Genomic DNA, 21,569 nt, shown 5'->3' with positions numbered 1-21,569 from the left:
GACCTGTAATGTAAGTGTACTGGCCTCACTATCAGTCCTTTTGCCTTGCAGTTCAGTCAGCTTAAACATATGACATCACTCAAAGAACTCTAGGAGAGCCAGGAGGGTATTCCAGAAAGCAGGTTATGTGAAAACTCAAAGTGAACATTGAGATGAGGGAAACTGTGAGTTATCAATTCCAGAGGGATATTCCAGAAAGGAGGTTCAACAAACTCTTAGCCTAACCCTAACCTCTGAGTTGACTGACCCTTTGACATGAAACTCTTTTCAGTTCCAGAACAGCTGATCTGAGTGAGGTGAGTTCTGGCCAATTTCCCCGTCATGGGAAACATATGGAAACTGAGAAAAAAGTTCTAAGTAACTTATCCTGGAAAATTATCCTTTCATCATTTTTTCCTGTCACTTTATCATTTAAAAAAATGATTTAAAATGATTTTAAAAGTTTGCGAAGGATAAAAATGATAAGAGGATAAAAGGATAATAAATGCTTTAAAAAGGAAATAAAGGGTAAAAGAGGATAAAGAAAAATAGAGGATAATAAAGGGATAAAAATAATACAAAAACGATTGAAAATGGGATTAAAAAACAGCTACAATCAATGAAAAGATTTTTTTAAGGTATACAGAGGACAAAAATTATTTTAAAAATATCAAGAGGATAATTAATAAAAAGATTATAATAAAGATTCAAAATATATGTAAAATGTTTAAAATAAGTATGAAAAAGATGCAAACATATGGATGCAGAGAATAAAATATGAGAAAACTGATAAGAGACGAATAGAGGAAAAAAAGATTTTAAAAAATATAGAAAAAGAATAAAAGATGGATGCAATGGATAAAGTATGAATAAATAATAAAAAAGGAACAAACTTAGATAGAAACAGAACTGATAAAGCAGAGAAAAGGATCTGGGTAAATGCAAGATATAGCTGTAGAAAACAACACCTTTAAAGAATAAGGGGGACTGGGGAATGTATTGGCGTACAGTGTAGGAACTTGTCTCTGTAGTGACTGAAAAGTCTTGGAAAATAATTTCAGGGAAAGAGTGGGAATCCTGCATGGTTGAGGCTGTAATAAAATCACTGACAAAGTTTTAGATGCTGTTGTCGTTGATTATTACTTTATTTTGCAGTAGCCTTTAAGGAAGTGTTTGAATGTTGTTCAGTGTTTTATTTGATTTTTATTAGCATGATTTGTATCATTGAGGGGCTGAACTCATTCTTGTATTATTTGTGTTTTGTATTCAGCAGATGGTCCAGACCTCACTGAGACTCCTGTGGCTCTCCTGACAGTCGTCACGGATGACACTGCTGATGCGGCCCTCTTCAGCCCTGAGAGCATCTTTATTGTTGTGGAGGATGAAATACTTGTGAGTGGTCCCACAAATCTGGCTGACTCGTTTCTCCTGCTATTTGGGTACATCTATGCACTGGACCTACAGTACCCAAAGAATCTCGAGCTTATGTTCACATTTATCCAAAAAGTTGTGACGTGTCTTGAGGACAACAAACCACTGAAAGGACGTCTACTGACACTGAAGAACGATGTGTTCAATGAGTGAATCACTCAGAATGGGCTACTTGTTGAGTCGAGTATAGAGGAAGCTTTTTGTTTTTTCCCTCTTTACAAAATGCTATCATTTGCCTCTTCTACCTCAGATTTAAGATGTGCTGACTGTTCAATTCATGCACTATACATGTGTTATGTTCTGTTGCCTAATGCCTCCTTGATGCACTACCTGATGTTGCCAGTTGAAGTACAGCTCAATAGAAATTAGCACTTTATTTGAATGGTTTTTTTTTTAAAGTGAGTAGCAGCCTTCAAGGTACAGTAAGACGAATGTTCTTTTTTTTTTTTGTCATTGAGTGAATCACTCAGAGTGGACTGTTTGTTAAATTGACTATTGAGGAAGGGTACCCCCCCAATCTTTGCATATGCAACCATTTGCCTCTTCTACCTTCAGATTTAAGATGTGGCACAGTTTGCCTCTTCTACCTTCAGATTTAAGATGTGGCACAGTTTGCCTCTTCTACCTTCAGATTTAAGATGTGGCACAGTTTGCCTCTTCTACTTTCAGATTTAAGATGTGGCACAGTTTGCCTCTTCTACCTCAGATATAATACACTGATTGCTAATACATAAATATCACAACATTGATATAGACGTTTATGCACTGAATAACTTGTTAGAAAAGTTTGTTGAATTCATGCACTTGACATGTTTGATGTTCTGTTGCCAAATGCCTACCTTGATGCATTACCTTGATGTTGCCAGTTGAAGTAAGGCACAGTAGAAGCAAGTACTTGTAAATAATAAAAAAAATTAACAGTGTCACATTTTTCCACATTCTAATAGTTGTCATTGCTGTTGAGGATTGATTATACTTAAAATCTTATTAAATTAAATTTTATCATGAATCCTTTGAATTTTTTATCATATTCTTTACAGGATAATGTGAGATGGAGACCCAAAATACTGAATCTGCCCTCTGTAGCAATGACCACTATCAGAATATGGAACTATTAACATTTACTGTACTTTAAAGTACATTTTCTTTGTAATTTGCTTTTACTTTTGTTTGAATTTATCACAAGCACTTTATTTTTGACTGAGTGCCTTTTTAAAAAGCACATTGTGCTGAATAAAAAAAAGTTGTTAAATTGTGACTGTGGTGCCACTTTCATGTTTTCTAACATTAGCTGATTATAATTCTGTAGTAGGCAGACATCAGTATTTCAGTTTAGATTTTTTTGTAATTTTGAGTATACATACCCCAGATTATGAATTCACAATATTGAAAGTTTTGAGTGTATTTCCCACATTATGAGTTGAAAAATATTGAAAATTTTAAGTGTATTTCCCAAGTTATGAGTTGACACATATTGGACATTTTTAGTGAACTACTCCCTAATTATAAGTTGAGGAATATTAATATTTCTAAGATAACATTGAGATAATTTAAGGCAACTCCTAATATAATTTTTATTTTATGTTAACTCAAACATTTAAAAACATCACTCAAATATTTTTGTGTAATCTGTTACAAAGTAATTTTTGAGTTCTGTGAACTCATTAGGGTTTACAGTGTATGTAAATCCTGATAGAGGGAATAAGACATAACTCCTCCATACAAATTAAAAAGTTGGATTCATAAGAAATAAAATGCGCTGCTGCTCCATTCAGTGCACTCGGGGATTTTGCAGCTCCAGCTGTATTTACTCTGATATGAACGGTGCTCCAGCTTATATTAGCTGACGCTAGTCCACCTAAGGGATTGTTCGCTCAAGAAAAAAAAAAGCACAGCATCAGCAGCTTGCTCAAACGCCTAAAACAACCCATGTATAACTCACCAGACTGAGTTCTAAACTGGGTTGTCACCACCTTCCAAAGCAAAACACTTTCGCCTTTTCTGATCTGCTGTGTGTCTGCAGCCACTTTAAAAACAACAACAAGAATTACTCATGTGGTTTTCGCTAATGTGTCACCTCTGTGGCTTAGGTTTGGCAAAATGTAAACACCGAAACCAGAGCAAGACTGAGGTTATGACCTGCAAAACCTGCAAAACTCTTAAACTTTTGCTTTTGACCAACTATTATTGTGCAAATCAGAGGTGATCTCACCAGGTTGTAGCATCTGCTTGTCTGGAAAAAAGGGAAAATCTGTAAGACCCCCTCCAGTGAAAATCCAGTTGTTTACCTTGTTAAGGTGTCCATATGGTGTTTTTTTAAATGCTGGACTATACATCATGAGAAAAACAAGCTGTTAACACCATGGCTGAGTATTTACACCTTGAAACTGCAGTGTACTGACAATCTCAAAAACACAGATTAAAACTTCAAGGGATTTCATACAGAACAAATCTAAAGAACTAATCCTTGCAGGATGAGGGTTTCTGCATCATTGTTTTTGTTAATAATTAATTTGCAATCCAATGCAGCGAGGAGTGCACAGACCTATACATAGGTGAGACATAGGTGAGACTACATTGATATCTTTTTTTCACTACTTTTATATTTTAAACACTCCAGATTGACAATCACTTTTATGAATTAAACTGAAGGATCACAATAACAGAATCTGACTAATCTGAACCCTTAGAACTTTATTGATGCACTTTGCATCCAGGTTCACATTTTTTCTTCTTGTTTTCAGTGCAGCGAGTTGTAAATGAAACTTCATAACTTGACCTTTTCATTGTAAAATGAAGTGTTGGCAAGAAGAATAACTAGCAAATTGGCCATCAGAGGTCCCTTGTTTGCTTAGTTTGCCTCCTTACAGTGGGCCCCTACAAGTATGTTACTGTATGTCATATAGTCTTAATAATTGTCATAATTCTTAAGTCTCAGAATGTCCCACCATCACGGATCTGTAATTGCCAGATTCCAGACAATCTCCCCTAAGATAATTACAAAAGATTTTTCTGTTGCCAGTATTTTATGGTAACATACATGTAAAACACAATATATTTGTAACACGAGATATTTTTTCTTTTATTATTATTTTTACTATTATTTCTCAGGCTGATATAAAAAAAAACTGCAAGTATTTTAACACTTCTTTTTTTCTCTTATAAGTACCATTCCACACACCACGTGGCTCCTAAAATCCGGGTGCATCTGTCGATCATTTCACATCCATATCTGCACATGTGAAAGGTGCACATGTGCATGTGAGTCTTTATTATATATTTTTTTTCCACTTTTATTTTATTGTTGTATTTCCTGTCTCTTTCTTCTGTACTGTGTGAATTTCCCCTGCTGAAGGATCAATAAACTATATCTTAACTTCTTATCATGTCAAATGAAGGAAGCTCTGGATAGCCTAAGCATCTGTGAAATAAACAAGAGAATAGCATGTATGGACATTCCTTGTAATTACCAAATAAGAGCTTAAAAGTAAAGGCAAAGGTGAAAATAGGGTTCATAGGGTTAATGACCATACAACTGATTTGTTTTCAGTGCAGCATGGTGGACTCACTCGGAACAACAGTGTCAGATATCAGCATCTCATCAGACATTAGAAACAAGAACTAGAACATCACAAGTGCCACAAGACAAAATTCCCAGACGATGTTACAGTTAGCTGCTGTTCAGTACAAGTCTCCTCAGAATTGCTCCTCAACCTGTGCGACCTCCACGAACACAAACACACCTCGGGGACCTACTTATATAACCAGAACACACATCAGAGGGGGAGGTGCAGGGAGGTAGAGCGGGTACCAAGGTTTAGAAACAACACCAAATGAGAAAAAAATCTACTGAGAAAATACATTTAAGACTGTAAGAATAAAAGCTTTTGTTTGTCTATATTTTCAGCCAAACCTCTGAACCATAAAACCTGCTGACGGGTTTGAAAGGCATAAAAAAATGGATAATGAGTTTCCAGAAATTACCTTCTTGTACGCGCTTTGAGTGATTTGAAAAGCGCTATATAAATCTAATCCATTATTATTATTATTATTATTATTATTATTATTAAGTAGATTGTGCCAAAAATGAAAAAATGGCACTCCTCAGCACAACCAGGACCCCATTTGTGATCTCACAAATGGCAAAAAGTCAGGGGCTTTTCGATTGAACTACAGGCAGTATTTTCACAGAGCAGAGAAACAAGTATGAAAATTAATTTTTAAAATTAAGTATATCTATTGTATGAAGAGCAACCATTTTTTTTCTAGCTTTGGTAATACTTGTGTGCATTTCAAAAAAGGTTGAACATGCTAATTCCATTTTTTTTCAACTGATGAGAAAACTTTTGCTATGATTGATGCACAAATAGCTGTATCATACTGCACAAAAGATGTTTTTAAGTTCTCTCTACTTCTATTCATGGTTGTTCTGCTTCCGCAGAGGTACAGGTTTTTTTATACTTGCAATTTAAAATGAGCTCACAGAGAGAAAAATATGACAAATAAACAGTCAGAAATTACTTGGAGTTCAGAGGGTTCCAAAACATGTGAGGGATTTGTGAGTGCAGTGTTGAAATAATTGAAGCTATGCATATTTACTGTAGGTAAACTAGCTTAATTATTTGCTCGAAAAGCAAGAATTTTTAAGGAGTTTTACAAATCTATGGCTAAATATTTATTTATTTATTACTGTGTCCACATTGTGATTAAACCAGTTACAAGATAAAATTTATCTAGTTTAATTGTTAACGAAACAACATTACATAAACTTGTTTATTAATTTAAAATTTTGAAAATAATAAAAAAAAAAACAAAGAGTGAAACTGCGGATTTGCAACAATGTTGAAAATGCTAAATCCATTTTTTTTCCCAACCGGTGAAAAATAAATACATTCCATCTATTGTGATATATGTCATAACTGCGTGATTCTACAGTGTTGAAATAAGCGAAGCTATGCATATTTAGTGCAGCTAAACAACCTTCATTGTTTGCTATATATGCAGGAATTTTAAATGAATTTTACAAATCTGAGGTCAAATCGGTTTATTCCTGTATCCACCTTGTGATTAAATCAGTTACTGGATGAAATTTATCAAGTTATACTCGATAAATGACAACAATTGTGTACCATTATATAAACCTGCTTATAAATTTAAAGTTTTGGAAAATAAAGAATAAAACAAGGCTAACAGGAGCCATGCTGTTTCTCTGGATCTAAAGTCAGTTCTTTGCATATCAGCCGCCATAGGAACAATGATGCAGGAGGCACTTTTCATCAAATCCGCTAGATTTAGCAACGTATGACTAAGGAACATTGCACCATCACACATTTCAGGAAGTCGCTGATGAATGCAGCTGAACGAAGAGGACTCATATTTTACTCTGACATGAAAACAGCTCAGCCTCTGATCTGCAGGACTTCTTACATTCTTACACGTTACCTTCCACCAGGCTTCTTGTAAAAAAAAAAATCCCCTTTTTTCCCTCATCACCTTCTTACATCTCCTCCTCCCTGCCTCACCACATTAATCTCTCATTAGCGGCCCCCTCCCCCCTTTTCCTCTCCATCCTTTCTTCCTCCCAACACCAGCCATTACACATATAAGCACACATCGCCAAAAGGCCCACATATTTTCACCAGCGCAGAAGTATCCTCAGACAAATGAGGGGCACTGGCAGCCATTTAAAGGGCAGCACTACAGAGCAGAAGAGGCCCTCTGAACACAGCCCATAGAGGGATGAATAAGAGACTTAAACATGCTGCACAGGACGACTCTTTGCATGCTGAAAACGCAAGTGGAACAATGTGTTCTTACTCAAAGACAGTAAACGTAGCCTCTCCTGTGCAGCCTGAGTGTATATAGGAGTGCCGTCTGCTCGCTATCTGGATCTGGAGTGAGTGAAAAGCACCAGGCTGAATATAAATGACTCAACGCAGATTAAGATGTCACTGTTTCAATGAAGGCCAAGGCAGAGGCTGCGTGTAGGAGGTCATATTAACCCCTTCCACCCCCACACTCCTCTTGAAAGCGTTGTATGGCGAGGTTACCATGAAACACATAACAGAGATCAGCTGCCTGAATGAATACCCGCCGAGGCCTCCGCAGCCACCGCTCAGAGCCACATTGATTGGTTTTCATTTTTATTTCGACATGACATGGGAGAGTCTGTTCAAGTCCTCATTTAATTTGGAGTTTATAATGAAGGCGTGGAGATCTAATACTCACTTTCACCCAAACTGCGCACCTTGATTACATTCTGCCCTCTGTCGCCAGGAGGTTAATTTATCCGGGATCCTATTTCCATCCAAACCCCATCATTCCACTGTTCACCGCATCAAAAAACGCTTACACTTCCCCGCCCGATTCACTCAGCTCCTTGATCCAATCATCCCCACTCTGTCTTTGTGCAGTTACTGAAGGAATGCAGCAGATTGTTAGAAGATTGTATCAGTTTTGAACACACCAATAAAGGAATGATGGAGCTAAAATATGGTAAAATCATCCACGTCTTGTGAGCTACATTTGGCTCATTTAGCTTGTGCCTTAGCATCTAACTATTTCCAAAATACTACAAGGATAAAGTTAGCCTTAGATATTATCTATATTTTCAGTTTGTCACGGTTTTACTTTGATTTGTGTTTTTCTACACTGTAACAAATTTCTGTAAATTTACGGTGAATTTACAACAGTATCTTACTGTTTTTTATAATAAATGTAAAATACTGTTAAATAGTCATCCACAGCATGTAAATTAACAGTTAAATCAGTCAGTTAACAATAACAGTAGATAACTGTAATTTAACAGTATAAAACAGTATTTTCTGTCAAGCGGTGGAGAGCGGCACCACATTCCTTCTCAGGTCTTGTCACTATCCATCAGCATCTTACTGATAATAGTGGGCTTATGTTTCTGTTTTGATGACACCACTTCATTATTAATCAAACTTTTCACATTGCTCAAGTCATTTTTGAGTGACAAGATGTGACGATATTCCTGAACCTGACTTTGGACAGCACAGCTTCTTCATCGTTCCAAGCAGTCCATGTGGACTTCAACCAAAGAGGTAAAGTTATTTTTATCTCCAAAAACTGTCAGTGTCCAGTATTGTTTTGTCTGCGTGATTATTAAACAGTTGACAATATAAATAATAGCCTATTTCATTAGGTCTGTTTCACCTGGTCAGTCTGCTAAAATTAGCAAAGCAAGCTGTGTAACTTAGCAAGCTTGAACTCAGTTAGCTAACGTTAGCAATCTGGTGTTGTTTCTGACCTTTGTCAGGTGTGTTAGCATCTTATCACTTACTCATTTAATTTTATTTTTAAGTTCTTACAAATATAGGCCAGCCTATTAACAGTACATCAGATTTTCAGCCTTTCATGAAATAGTTCTTTAAATAAGGTAACACCAGGGTATCCTTTGACTCAGTTGAAGCCAGCTAAAAAATAGACAGTATGAGTGGGACTTCATTTAGGTAGGGCATAGCTGTCTTGTCACTTCTTCATTATATGCTTGCTTCAGCTCCAGTAAAACAGCACACTAAGCACTCTTCTTTGATTATACAGTATTTATGATAAATTTGCTAAAGCTACATCCTAGAGCACCATGATTGCAACAGGCTGGCTGTTCTTGGTTGAGAATAATAGTAGGAATGGGTGCAAACAATTTCATCTGGTTTTTAACATTGGTCATAGGAATGGTCTAGTTTCACTCTGATAAAGTAGTATGGCTTCAGCCTGTTCAACGACTGCTTCAACAACATCAAGCTGAAGATAAGCTTAAAATATTTCAACGCTCTACTTTTTCAAGTGGAAGCAAGCACACAACACACAACGCTCGAGTCCATTCCTCTCACTAGCCCTACTTAACTTTCTAACAACATGCTACCAACCTACTGACTTAGCCCATGTAAGAGGTAATCTCCTTCCCTAAACTATAACAACCAACTAACCACCCTCTCTCCTTTCTGTCTCTTGCTGTTCTCTCTTCTTCACACTTTTTATTTTCTCACCCCCTTGAACAGTTTATTGCTCTGGCCCTTTTCTCTCCCCTCATACTTATGTTTCTTTCCCTCCCTCCATTAGTCTGTTTCACATTTTTATATTTTACCAGTGACATTGTGTTGCTAAATTTTTGCTTGTCTGTTTGTTTTACAGACACTAGTCATCAGTGATTGAGGATTCCAGCCAAATGCTGCAGTCAAGTACTCTCACTGTTCACTCTGTCTTTCTCCTTCTCTTTCTCCACTTTCACTGTTATTGTTCACATCTACATGCGCAAAAGACTTGTTTACAAGCTAGACTGTTCTATTTCACTGTTCTTGATGCTATTTTAATGCAGTGTCTGAAGTTATGCTTATTAGTAAAGCATGTCATTAAGGATTTTATTATTATGTACAGTTTCTTCCAAATAGCTAATGGAATACCTTTTCTTTCTGTAATACAAATGCTCTAAATGTTATTAGTATTACAAAGTCTGCTGAGGGTTTGTATTAAAGTACAGCAATGTTATGGAATATATATTCTCTTGTGTTTTATACCTGGGGTTCTCAAACTTGCTACTTAAAGGTCTGATCTGATTTTTATTCAAGTTCAGAGTTCAGGAATGACTGGCAATAACATTTAATCAACATTAAATCAGTTCACTTGTGATTATTCTGGGAAACGGCGTTAGTGTGAGCGCTCTGTACTCTGTCAGTTCTTGATTCTTGAAAACAGCATCAGAGTGAGTGGTCGTTGCATTGTTCACTCTGTGTTACTCTCCTCCGTCTCCTCCGCTAGCTTAACATGCTACTTTTCTTCGGTGCGCACAGACCATAGACTGTATATATAGTGGACGTAGCATCTGGCTCCAGAATTGAAGCAAACCCGGAAGTGTCAAAAACTTGCAATATCACGCCGTCCGCTAGGGTTGGCTCCAAAAAGCTTTTGCTCCATAGACCCCAATGCATTTTTGGAAAAAATAAAATTTGATAGACTGATGTTCTACAGCTCAGGATTTTTTTCCCGTTAATTTTCATGGTCAAAATGAGAGATCAGGTGGCCGATCTTAAAATAAATCAATACTGAATTTTAAATAAATCGTTAAAGTTGGCGGAGCCAGGGGGCGTGGCTATACTTGATAGACAGCAACATAAGCCTCTGTGGTAAAACGTGGGTGGGATAAGAGAGTCCTCAGCCAATCCTGCCCCTAGTTGCTCTCCGGTCCAGTCTGTTTGATGACGCTTTTTACATAACTGGCTCCAAAAAATCCAAAACGGCGACCAGGAAGTAGCAAAATCCGGGCTTCATTTTCTCGGCGTTGAAACCAACGGGTGACGTCACGGTTAGTTTACGCCTGGCACAGACAGGCGAATACTGGTAGATGCATGTTGCTGGATGCGTTTGTGATAGGCTTAAGGTAGACGCACAAGCACAAGAAGGTACACAATTTAAGTAAAATACAAGAAAAGTCATGTCTTGCATGTTAATAGTTGAACTTGTGGATGTTACCTGCTGTCATGATAAACATGAGGTATGGAGGGACATGGGTCCAGATCGGTCCTGATTGACTTGTTGACTTGCCGTTCAGTCCAGAATTTCAAAAGCCCTGTATGATGTTATAAGCTACTTTTTTAATTTGTGGGGCTTTATAGAAATTAAATGTAAAATAGCAAATTTAATATCCTTTGTGAATAAACTGGTGTATACTGTAAAATTACCATAACACAGTTATCCTACTGTCATGTACTGTAATCCAAAATACGGTAGTATACTGTTAAAATAAATAACAGTACATGCGCTGTAAAATTACCACACCACCCACTGTTATCCTACGGTAATATACTGTAATTCAAAATACAGTACCATACTGTTAAAATAAATTACAGTAGGTGCATTGTAAAATAACAGTAAAATACTGGCGTCCCTGCTGCCAGTATTTTACTGTTATTTTACAGTGAAATTCGTTACAGTGTATCTACTTGCACACCATATACAGTTTTTAGATTTAGTATATGCATTCTGTGCATAATTATGCCTTTATATTTTTTATATCTCTATATACACTGTGTGCTCTTCTCCTATCTTGTATTTCTGTATATTCTGTATGTTTAATATGCTGCTGGTTTCTTGAATTTCCCTCAGGATCAATAAAGTACCTACCTACCTTCATTCAGATTCTTCAAGTTGTGGATGGTACATAAAGGCATTAATGATATTCTTACAAGAAAAGCATTCAGAAAGCACAGTACTCCACCAAGGCTGCTCAGCCGTTGTATGATTTCAAACGGATAACTCCCAATAAGTCTGTAGTGGTCAATTTGTAGTCGGATCGCAATCACCTGATCGTCAACCGGCAGCGTTCACTTGTCATGTTATAGTGACGCCATGCCACTATCTCACAATGATACAGAAATCCTTAGCAGATCCTTGGATCCAGACTATAAGCTGCATCACTGTCAAAATCTAATCAGGCTGTCCTTGTGTCATTTCTGACCTTCCCTGAAAATTTCACCAAAATCCATTAGTCCATTTTTGAATTTTTTATTACTTTGCTGCGTTCTTTGGTGGGGTAATAATGTTACAAACTTTTATTTAAGCATAACAGTCACATAAAGACATTTTTCTACAATGAGTACTTTTACTTTTAATTGCGTAGTGCATTTACCTGATTATACTGTAACATGAAGTTGCAAAAAGGTAATCATCAAATTTTTAGAACAATTTTTTTATTATAAAGATATTTGGAAAATCTTATCTTGATAAACCAAGTGGTTTCCAAGACTTTAACATAATTTTTAAAATTGTCTCACTTTTACCACATTTTATTTGCACATTGAAATTTGAGGCTATGTTTGAACAACAATATATCAGGAACTAATACAGACAAAAACCTGAAATTTTCACTGTTATTTCTCACTGTCGTTGATGCAGAATCTGCAATATCAGGCAAGTGTATCAAACAGTCTCTGATTATGGTTGAGTTGAAATAAATGGGAAAAAAGTTAAGCTGTCATGAAAAGTCCTATCTTTGAGCACCGGTTAACAAAATATAATTATGACAGATACCAACTAGTGATATTTTCTAAACCACATGTAGCTCCAAACACTCTGAATACCTGTTAATTTGAAATCAATGTTCACAAAAATGGAATAAAAGTCCAGTACTGCAGATTCTGAATCAAGTAAATGAGGATAAATAACTAATAAATTCAGCAAATTAACAGGAAAATGTTATATATATATATATATATATATATATATATATATATATCTTGGAAAGCACTGGATAGATCAAGTTAAAAACTCACAGATATCATTTTCAATATCCAAAATTTATGATAATAAAGGTTCAACCTAATTAGAGATGATCAACAGAAGGTCTCTGATAAACTGAGATGGAATTATTTAAACCGTCATGATAGTGGTGTCTTTTCTGCCTTCTTGAATATGTTGGAGTTTACTTTGGCAACAGAAGAGTCTCATCCTTCTAAAGAATTTTGTAGTGTTTGTTAAATTACAGTTGTTGCGATCATTCGTGCAGCTCACCTGCTAATCAGCAGAAAGAGCTGAGCAGGTTAACCAGGAATAACACCAGATTCACAATTTCTTGCATGCATCAAGAGACGAGGAAACTGCAGATATTCAGCTCACATGACTAATGCTGCAGATGGAGATCAGCAGATACACAAGATTTGTTTGCAGTTTATAATCTAGTGTGAGTGAAATTTGACAATTTTATACATATTTATGCATATAAACACCTGTCAAACTACTGAAAACCACTTCTGAGGTAGTTCCTGTTATAGTAGGTGTCTTCAGGACCGTATTTTACCACAATGACACACAAGCACACACACAGGGTGAAAACAACACCAGTCACACAGCTGGTTAATTATTGCGAAATCTCTGAATGCTGCAGCTCTGCTAAAAAAAATCAGCCCAAAACACAAAAATACAAGGTGCACAACCACGACGAATGTCAAAGTTAAAGCAAAAAGTTGCGCTTGTGAACTGTGATGGTTATTTAGGAGCCACTTTTACCTCTCAGCTCTCTTTACGTTATGTGTAACTGTTTGTGTTCTCAGCAACTATTCCACGGACTAAAAGGTCATTACTGTCCAAAAAATAAATCGCAGTGTGCTCTGTATTTAAAACCAAGACGAAGTCCTGCCGAAGAACAAACCAGAACAATCCACACATGGAATAAATCAAAACTCCACATGCCTCCTCTTCACACAACAGCAGAAAGAAGTCTTCTGTTGAACCAATCTAACTGATTAAAAGAAAAAAAATAGAGCTCTAATAAACTGTGAGCGGACACAAGTGCAAACCTTTTACAGTGATGGCTGGAAATATGAAGGAGGTCATCCGCTTCTGAAGCTAGCTTCATTTGTTGAATAAAAACTGTTAAAAGCTATTTAGAAAAGACTGATGTGTTGCATTTGCTGACATAATGTACAGAGTCATGCAAAAGTATCCACCCACCCCCCACACACAGAAATCTTGTATTTTTGCATATTTCTAACATTTAAATGTTCCAGATCATCAAACTAATATTTGTATTTATTTGACATTAGACAGAGATAATTCACAAAACACAAAATGTAGTTTTCAAATGATGATTTATTGAAAACCTATATCACCCCCAAGAAAAAGTAATTGCCCCCCGGAACCGAATAACTGGCTGGTCCCTCAGCATCAACAACTGCAGTTAAATGTTTGTGATCAGTCCTTTACAACACATGGAGTAATTTTGTAAGGTCCTGTCACAGCATCTAAATTGAACTGAAGTCAGGACATTGACTCGGCCACTCCAAAATCTTCATGCTCCTCCTGCTGACAAAAATAATGGCTCAATCCCCGAAGCTAGTTGATGCTGCATTGATTAGGGCATAGCGGCTGACCAATTTACGTGGAGATTACAGTCCTAATAATGTAGCAACCTTAAAAAAGCAACTTTAAAAAAAAACCTTTAAAATATTCGACTGACACTAAAAGAGTAAAATTTTAACCAAAATATTCTTGGATGCAGACATGTATTGATGAATTTTCACAAAATAAGTTGGTAAACTACCATCAAAAACTTTGTTGCCTGAATTTCCCTTCATATCACTCAATCTTATCCTGTGGAAATAAAACACCTGCAACACAAGGACAAATAACAAACATCTTGACCATTGCCTCATTTGCTGCCCACTCTTCTCTGCAGAATAGTTTTAATTTGGTCACATAAGACGGTTTTCGAACATGAACTCCCCTTTAAGGTCTTGTCACAGCATCCCAGTTGGATTCAAGTCCAGACTTTGACTCAGCCACTCCACAACCTTCATTTTGCTTTTTGATCCACTCAGAGTGGATTTTTTTGTGTTCTTTGGGTCCACGAGTGTTGAACTTTAGGTTATGAACTGATGGTGCATATTCTCCAGGAGGATTTTCCGACAGAGAGCAGAATTCATGGCTCCATCAGTGATGACAAGTCATCCTGGTCTTCCAACCATCACACTACCACCACCCTGTGCATCACATTCTTCTAGTGGAATGCAGTATTAGCTTTATGTCAGATGTAACGGCGGATTTCTATATAGAGGGCAAATGTTTTGTCACAGCCCTGCATATATGGGATAAAGTGGAATCTCCAAACTGAGGAAACAGCTGCTGATTAAAATTGGGGGAAAAAAAGGTAATTAACTGTAAAGAATAACTAGTGAGAGGAGAACCACTTTCCATCTCTCTATCTCACTAAAAGGGCAGCCTAGTTTTAACAGTGAGGATGATTTATAGGTTTCTATGTCCAAGTGTTGTCCTTCAGCTCAATGTTCTTCGTAAATCTTGAAACAAATTTCAAACCTGAACTCTCATTTTAGGTAAAATTCAGGAGCTTAACTTCCACCTGTCACTGTGAAAAAAGTCTTTCAGTTATTCCCTTCAGCGTTCCTCATTTTCATTCCACTTCACTGTGGAGAATCTGAGCTTTGCAGAATGATCCTGCACAGTTTTACTGATGCTCCTCATTAAGGTATTTCCCTCAAGTGTACCTACAGGAATGTGTTGAAATAGACGCTAAATCCCAAGTTTTTAAAGCTTTACACAACCAGTATGATCAGGAAAGCCCTCCGTCTTGTTTTCACTGCTGGTGTACACAGAAACACCTGGATGTTATCACTGACTTTCAGTGAGAATTCCCACAGGAGATTTCATCACATCAGAAGGGACAAACAGCTGCGAAGTCCTTCAGGTTCAAGGACTGGCAGAAACTAAAGGAGTCACTCTGACTGTCCTGAACTCCACCAAAAATGGCACCTTGACAACAAGGCATGGATCCATGAAAGGATCATAATACTGGCTCAGTGTTTCATAATAAACCGGCCAGTCTGTTGCTTTGGCATTTTTCTTCCAGATCTCTGCACACATGTGATAGATGGGGATTTTCCATCTCACACCAGTTTAGAAAAAAATGCATACAGCACAGACAGGCTGAAATCTATCACCGTGAATGTTCCTTTTCAGTCACAGTGATGCACCATGTATTCCTAAAAAAAAAATTTTCAATTCTCACAACTGTCAGTAACAATCTTTTCACTGCTTCAACCTCGTGATCCCTTTAAAAATGATGCAAGATCAATAATATCTGATAACTGGTGTCAGAGATCCTGTGTGCTTACAAATAAACTAATGAAGGACCAGTCAGTGTCATGCCCCTCCCTCTCATGCACTGCTCGCTGCCTCATCAGAAGCGGCTGCGGAGGAGCACAGCTGAACGCGATCTGCAATCAGCGCAGCATAAGAGCCTGGATCTCCCATCTGCTGCCCGCTGGATCATTCCACTCTGCATGCTACATGCCGATCACCGCCGCGCACATGGCGTTATCTGGTCTCTATTCTCTTGGATTGCTTCGTCGGCCCGTCTACCCCTCCACAAACCATCATAGCTGCAATCAGAAATGTCATATCTCTTTTATATTTTCTTTTACAGACTTTAGAAGATAGGGTGATTTTGAGCTGAGATCAGCAAAAAAAAAAAAAAAACATGCTTTCTGGGGCAAAAATTGTACTTTTTCCAACTCCTAGAAAAGCTGTATGTTATATTTGCAAGCATGATATCTGGCAGTATTGTGGAAATTTAGTCCCTCCCCGACTGAAAAAAGGTACAGTTTGCTTGGATATACTACTTCATGGAATATTTGGCACCATGCCAAAAATATATCTCCCAGTATTGCAAATCATGGAAAACAGCAACAAATATGAGACAATATATTTCCGATGTGCTCACCTTTATTTCAAATATCTCAGTTCAAACCACTAACAGTACTGATATTGTTCACAGAAAAAGGGTATTTACCCAAGGATGTTGGGACAGAGAAAATTTTTTTGATTTTCTCAATTTAATATTTTCATGGCACATACGTTTGAAAACTTGAGTTTTGAAGTCAATGATGTTCCAATGAAACAGCCTAGTTTGAATAAATTCCAATGAAAATCTTATATTTATCAAATTTTGTCAATATCTATATATTTATGTAGAAGTTATTATATATATTATATATCATTATATATCCACATGTATACATACATATGCCATCTACGTCATGGTAGTCCTGTACTATAGCAGCATGAACAAAGAAATTGAGAAGAAAGATACTGTATGTTCTGTAATCACTAAGTGTACATGACAACATGGTTATGTTTTCCATATCCAAGGAAGATGAATTCAGTGCAAAACATATATATGTATATATCAAGTAGTGAGAGTTAGACATCCACTAACAAACAGATCTTCAAAGTGAACAGGTGTCCAGAGGTGTCAGCATCACATGAAGAAAGTGAAACTGTATGCCCACCACAGTCTTTCCCATAAACCCCTTCAAAAATACAGGCCATCTTCTGATCTTCACCAAAAAAAAAAAACGATTAGGAGTTGTCTGCAAACTCGTTGACAGTTGACAGCTTATCTTGAGGTCTGTCTGCAGCTGAAGGAACAGGGCCACACCAAAATAGCAAACAATAATTTTTTTTCCCCATGCTTATTTACTGCTATCAAGGTAGTATATATTTTTACGATTAAAGAGTTTATCACAATTTTCTGCCCAAGCATAACAGATATTTCGCACGATATGTTATGAATTATGACTTGCAGCCAAGAGTACCTGGCTGCAGACCTCCAACCTCCACGGGTGACAGGAAACACGTGACCTCCATGGGTGGCAGGAAATACGTCACCTCCATGGGAGACAGGAAGTTGTTCGTATTTTATGTTTGGTTCTAAAAACGTGCAATTTTAAAAAATAAATAAATGTATTTATATAGCATTCAGTTTTCTGTCTTGTGCTCGCCCTCTGGTGAGAAATGGTGACGCTACGCGCATCCAAATCTGTATGAAAAAAATATCAATTTTTGGTATATTTTACGCCATATCCTTGGGTAAAATTAGCAGAAGGCAACTTCAAACTGTCTTAGCGGTAAGTTCAGCTTAGTTTTAAGAAATAGGAAGCGTCCCCATGAGAGATTTTGATTGTCAAACTGAAAGGATTTTCCCTATTATTTCAATGTTGAACAGCCTGAACTGACTTCAGAAAGCTCAATTTTCAAAGTGACAAAAGTCAAAGAATAACCAAAACACAACACTCTTTTTTGCATAGAATCTATTTTTTTGGTCAACTGAACATTTGGGGAAGTTTAGAACAAAATCGATGATGGTCATGTGAACAATTTTCTGGGTTCTGCATGATTCTCTCTGAGACAGCTAGTTAACATAGTTGTTTTTTTACTGAAATGATATGCACAGACTGGGAGCATACTAGCTGCACATATTCATGTGACTTCTGAAAACATAACTGGTGATCCAGCATGAGAACTATTGTGGAAAATATTACAGACAAGTTAGCTGCTGTTTTTAGATATGCTGGTTGCTGAGTTCTGATGTTGGCATTCTATCGGATGTTGCATGAAGATTTTCTTCGTGCGGGTGGCGGATGTTGGCCACCCGCATGAAGAAAATCTAGCCACATCAATGACTTTGTTGTCAATTCATTTGGAGTCAAAAATAGACAACGTAATTTATGGGGCGGCATGGCTCGGTGGGTAGAGTGGCCGCCTTGTAACTGGAAGGTTGCAGGTTCAATCCTTGGCCCGTCGAGCTCATGTCGAGGTGTCCCTGAGCAAGACACCGAACCCCTAATTGCTCCTGGTGGGTTGTGGTTAGCACCTTGCATGGCAGCTTCCGCCATCAGTGTGTGTGAATGTGACATATCATGTAAAGTGCTTTGGATAAAAGTGCTATAAAAAATGCAACCATTTATAAAGCACTGAATGCTTTAAATGTGCATTCTTCATAGTGGCCAGCAGGAGGCGACTCCTTGGGCAAATTGTATAGAAGTCTATGACTGTACTTCTCGCTTGATTTGTTACCTCAGTAAACACTTTCTTAATAAGTTTATAGTCTCAATTGCTAGTTTTAAGTTTCCTTTAACACAGGCTGATGCTAATTTTCTAAATTATGCTCTCATTTAGAGTAAAACAGGTGATGAAACAGGGCATGTTTGTGCTCCTGACAAAAATAATGCATTAATCTCCAAACGATTTTCTCCTTATAAAAGTAGAGCCAGTGATTGTCAGACAAATGAGAATTTGTTGGGATTAGGATACAACAACCAACCGATTTACATGGAGACTGCAGCCTTCTTTATGTGACAGAGATAATACTTTTTTTTTTTAACTTTGCAAAATATTCAACTCTGACACAGAGTGAAATCTTAATGGAATATTCTTGTATAAGGACATGTATTAATGAATTTCCAGAAAGTAAGTTGATAAACTATCATCAAAAACTTTGTTGGAAGAATTTACCTTTACATCACTGAGTTCAGAGAACAATCTCACCCTATGGGAATAAATCTCCTGTAGTAAAAAGACAAATAACAAATATCTTAACCATTGCTTTATCTGTTGCAAATTATTCTACAGCAGTGTCACGGTTAACTTGATAATCATAGATTACAGTATTCTGGTGGGTAAATAACTAAGTCGGATATTTGAATGATATTTTTCGCAGCCTTGCAGCGCAGAGTGAATCCAGTAACACCAGTATCCCCACGGTGGATAACAAGGAGGCTAAACTGTAAATCAAACAAATGTAGCAGAATCTATCAGAGTGTCTGAGTGAACAGAATGATTATCAATGACAATGGAAACATACAACAACATTTGTCCTCGTCCTCCTTCCAATTATCCCCATCAGCCTTCCTGACAGCAGCACGCAGAGTCGCTGAATGGCCTTATCTCTCTTCACAAATTAGCTCTGTCTCTCATCTCCTCTTTCCAAATGGAAGCTATGCTCTTAAACGTCACATGGTAACACTGCCTATTCATAACCATTATCTCAGGGCCTTTGATAATGGAGCGGAACAGCAGCCCGAGAAACAAAAAAGGGACTAAAGACACTGGAATTGTATATGTGTGTGTGTGTGTGTGTGATTCCCCATTGGCCCTGAGCTATCAGGGCCATTGATTGGCTCATGTAATTCTGCTCTGGTTTGGCTTGGCCAATCAATGGGCTGCAGACCAACTTCCTGCAACTGTGCAGCCATTGGACTGGCAGTGAAAAATACCATTGTTTCTTCTGTTCCTGGAAATATCCCGTTTACTGCCAACTACGCCTCTATGACTGGACAACTGCTGCTCTTTTATATCTGTTTCTGTCTCACTAGATCATTTCAGGTTCTGAATTGACCGGATGAACACAAAACGCCTGTTCAGAAGATTACGTAAACTTGCAAGTGATGTAGAGGGTTTATAGAAATGGTTGATGGCAGAGCAGCAACTTCTGTATAAACTACTGACAATTTTAAATTGCTGTTAAAAAATAATCAAACAGCGATTTTGAAAGGCTTTTTACTTTTATAAAAAACTGGCAAAATTACACCATTTATCAGAACAAAAAAAAGAGTAAAAACGGAATGAATTCTCAGCTTTCTGGTGGTCCATCATCATGTGACATGCCGTTAATCAGAAAACTTAACCAAATCTAAACCTAAAATCATGATATTTCATCAAAATCACTTCACTTTGCATATATCATTTAAGAATTTTCCAAAAATACAGCTTTTGTAGTGACCAGATTCTGTAAAAAAAACTAAAAATTCTGTGCTCTTCTGTGTAACAGTGAAGCCATTCATGATTAAGTTTTGACCAGCAAATATGACAAAAACTCACAAAATTCTTGGCTGAATTAAAGGCTGTGTGAGACACCATGTGTCACGGCCACAGCCTGAGGCTGTGATTAGTGGCAGTGCTCTCCTCTCCTCTGGCCCTGCTCTCTCTCTCTCTCTCTCTCTCTCTCTCTCTCTCTCTCTCTCTCTCTCTCTCTCTCTCTCTCTCTCTCTCTCTCTCTCTCTCTCTCTCTCTCTCACCTAGGTGTGCGTTGGCACACAGGCTTGGCAGCAGGTGTGGCTGATTGTAATCAGCTGATCGTGTGCAGGTGGGAGTCATCTAATCATTCACTCTAGCATCTCCATACAACCAAACACCACTCGTCATTCGATGCCGGATCGTCATCTAACTACCAGTTAGTTTTACAATCTGTATAGCCTGAGCCTTTTATCGAGCTCTTGCAAAAATCCTGATCTCTATGTTTAGATCTGACTCCTGCCTGCGTTTTGTCACCCGGATCTCCTGTTTCCATCGTTACGTGTTTTGCTTCTCACTGGGCTTAATTCCCCTGCACTTCTGAGGAGAGCGCCTACTGCCAGCCACACCACCGTAACATCTGCCTCGCCACCTAGGAAGCCATTCACGCCTTTTTGGACGCCAGTTTCCCTTCCCTGGACACACGCACCATCTTGGGCAACGGAACATCTGGATCAAGCCATTCATCTCAAAGACTGCAAAGACTGGTTGAAGCCTGGTTACCACACCGCCATAAAATGTGTCTCCCATTGCCCAAGAAGATGCCCTTAAATGTCTTATTTTGACCAAAATAAAAAATATTCAATTTACTGTCACAAAAGAGGAAGAAACAAGAAAATATTTAAACCTAAGAAGGTACAATTAGAGAATTTAGACTTCTTTTCTTTAAAAACAGACTCAAACTGATTTAAACCAATTACAAAAACTGCATCTCAAGATCAGATGTATCAATACAAAGTTATTTCAGCGGCAGAGAAAAGAGGTCTGTGAGAGTG

General features: G+C 37.5%; 1 protein-coding gene across 7 annotated transcripts in view; it reads right to left on the bottom strand.

Annotated features, from left to right (window-relative positions):
- Window positions 1-21,569, bottom strand: part of gria4b (glutamate receptor, ionotropic, AMPA 4b) — a 343,099-nt gene that overhangs the window by 307,645 nt on the left and 13,885 nt on the right. For 4 of the 7 annotated variants that reach the window (XR_007937136.1, XM_051937658.1, XM_051937655.1 and 1 more), the window contains exon 3: window positions 3,623-3,643. The exons of the other annotated variants lie outside the window; for them this stretch is intronic. Coding sequence is in view for 3 of the 4 variants with exons in the window: in XM_051937658.1 (XP_051793618.1) it covers window positions 3,623-3,643 (21 nt within the window). In the remaining variant the exon portion in view is untranslated. The remainder of the gene's footprint in view (window positions 1-3,622; window positions 3,644-21,569) is intronic. 7 annotated transcript variants of the gene reach the window in all.

This window comes from Acanthochromis polyacanthus, chromosome 17, assembly GCF_021347895.1.
Source record: "Acanthochromis polyacanthus isolate Apoly-LR-REF ecotype Palm Island chromosome 17, KAUST_Apoly_ChrSc, whole genome shotgun sequence".
In the NCBI taxonomy this organism is placed as follows: Eukaryota; Metazoa; Chordata; class Actinopteri; family Pomacentridae; genus Acanthochromis; species Acanthochromis polyacanthus.
Note: the sequence above shows the minus strand (reverse complement) of the source record. Positions and strands in the feature narration are given on the sequence as shown.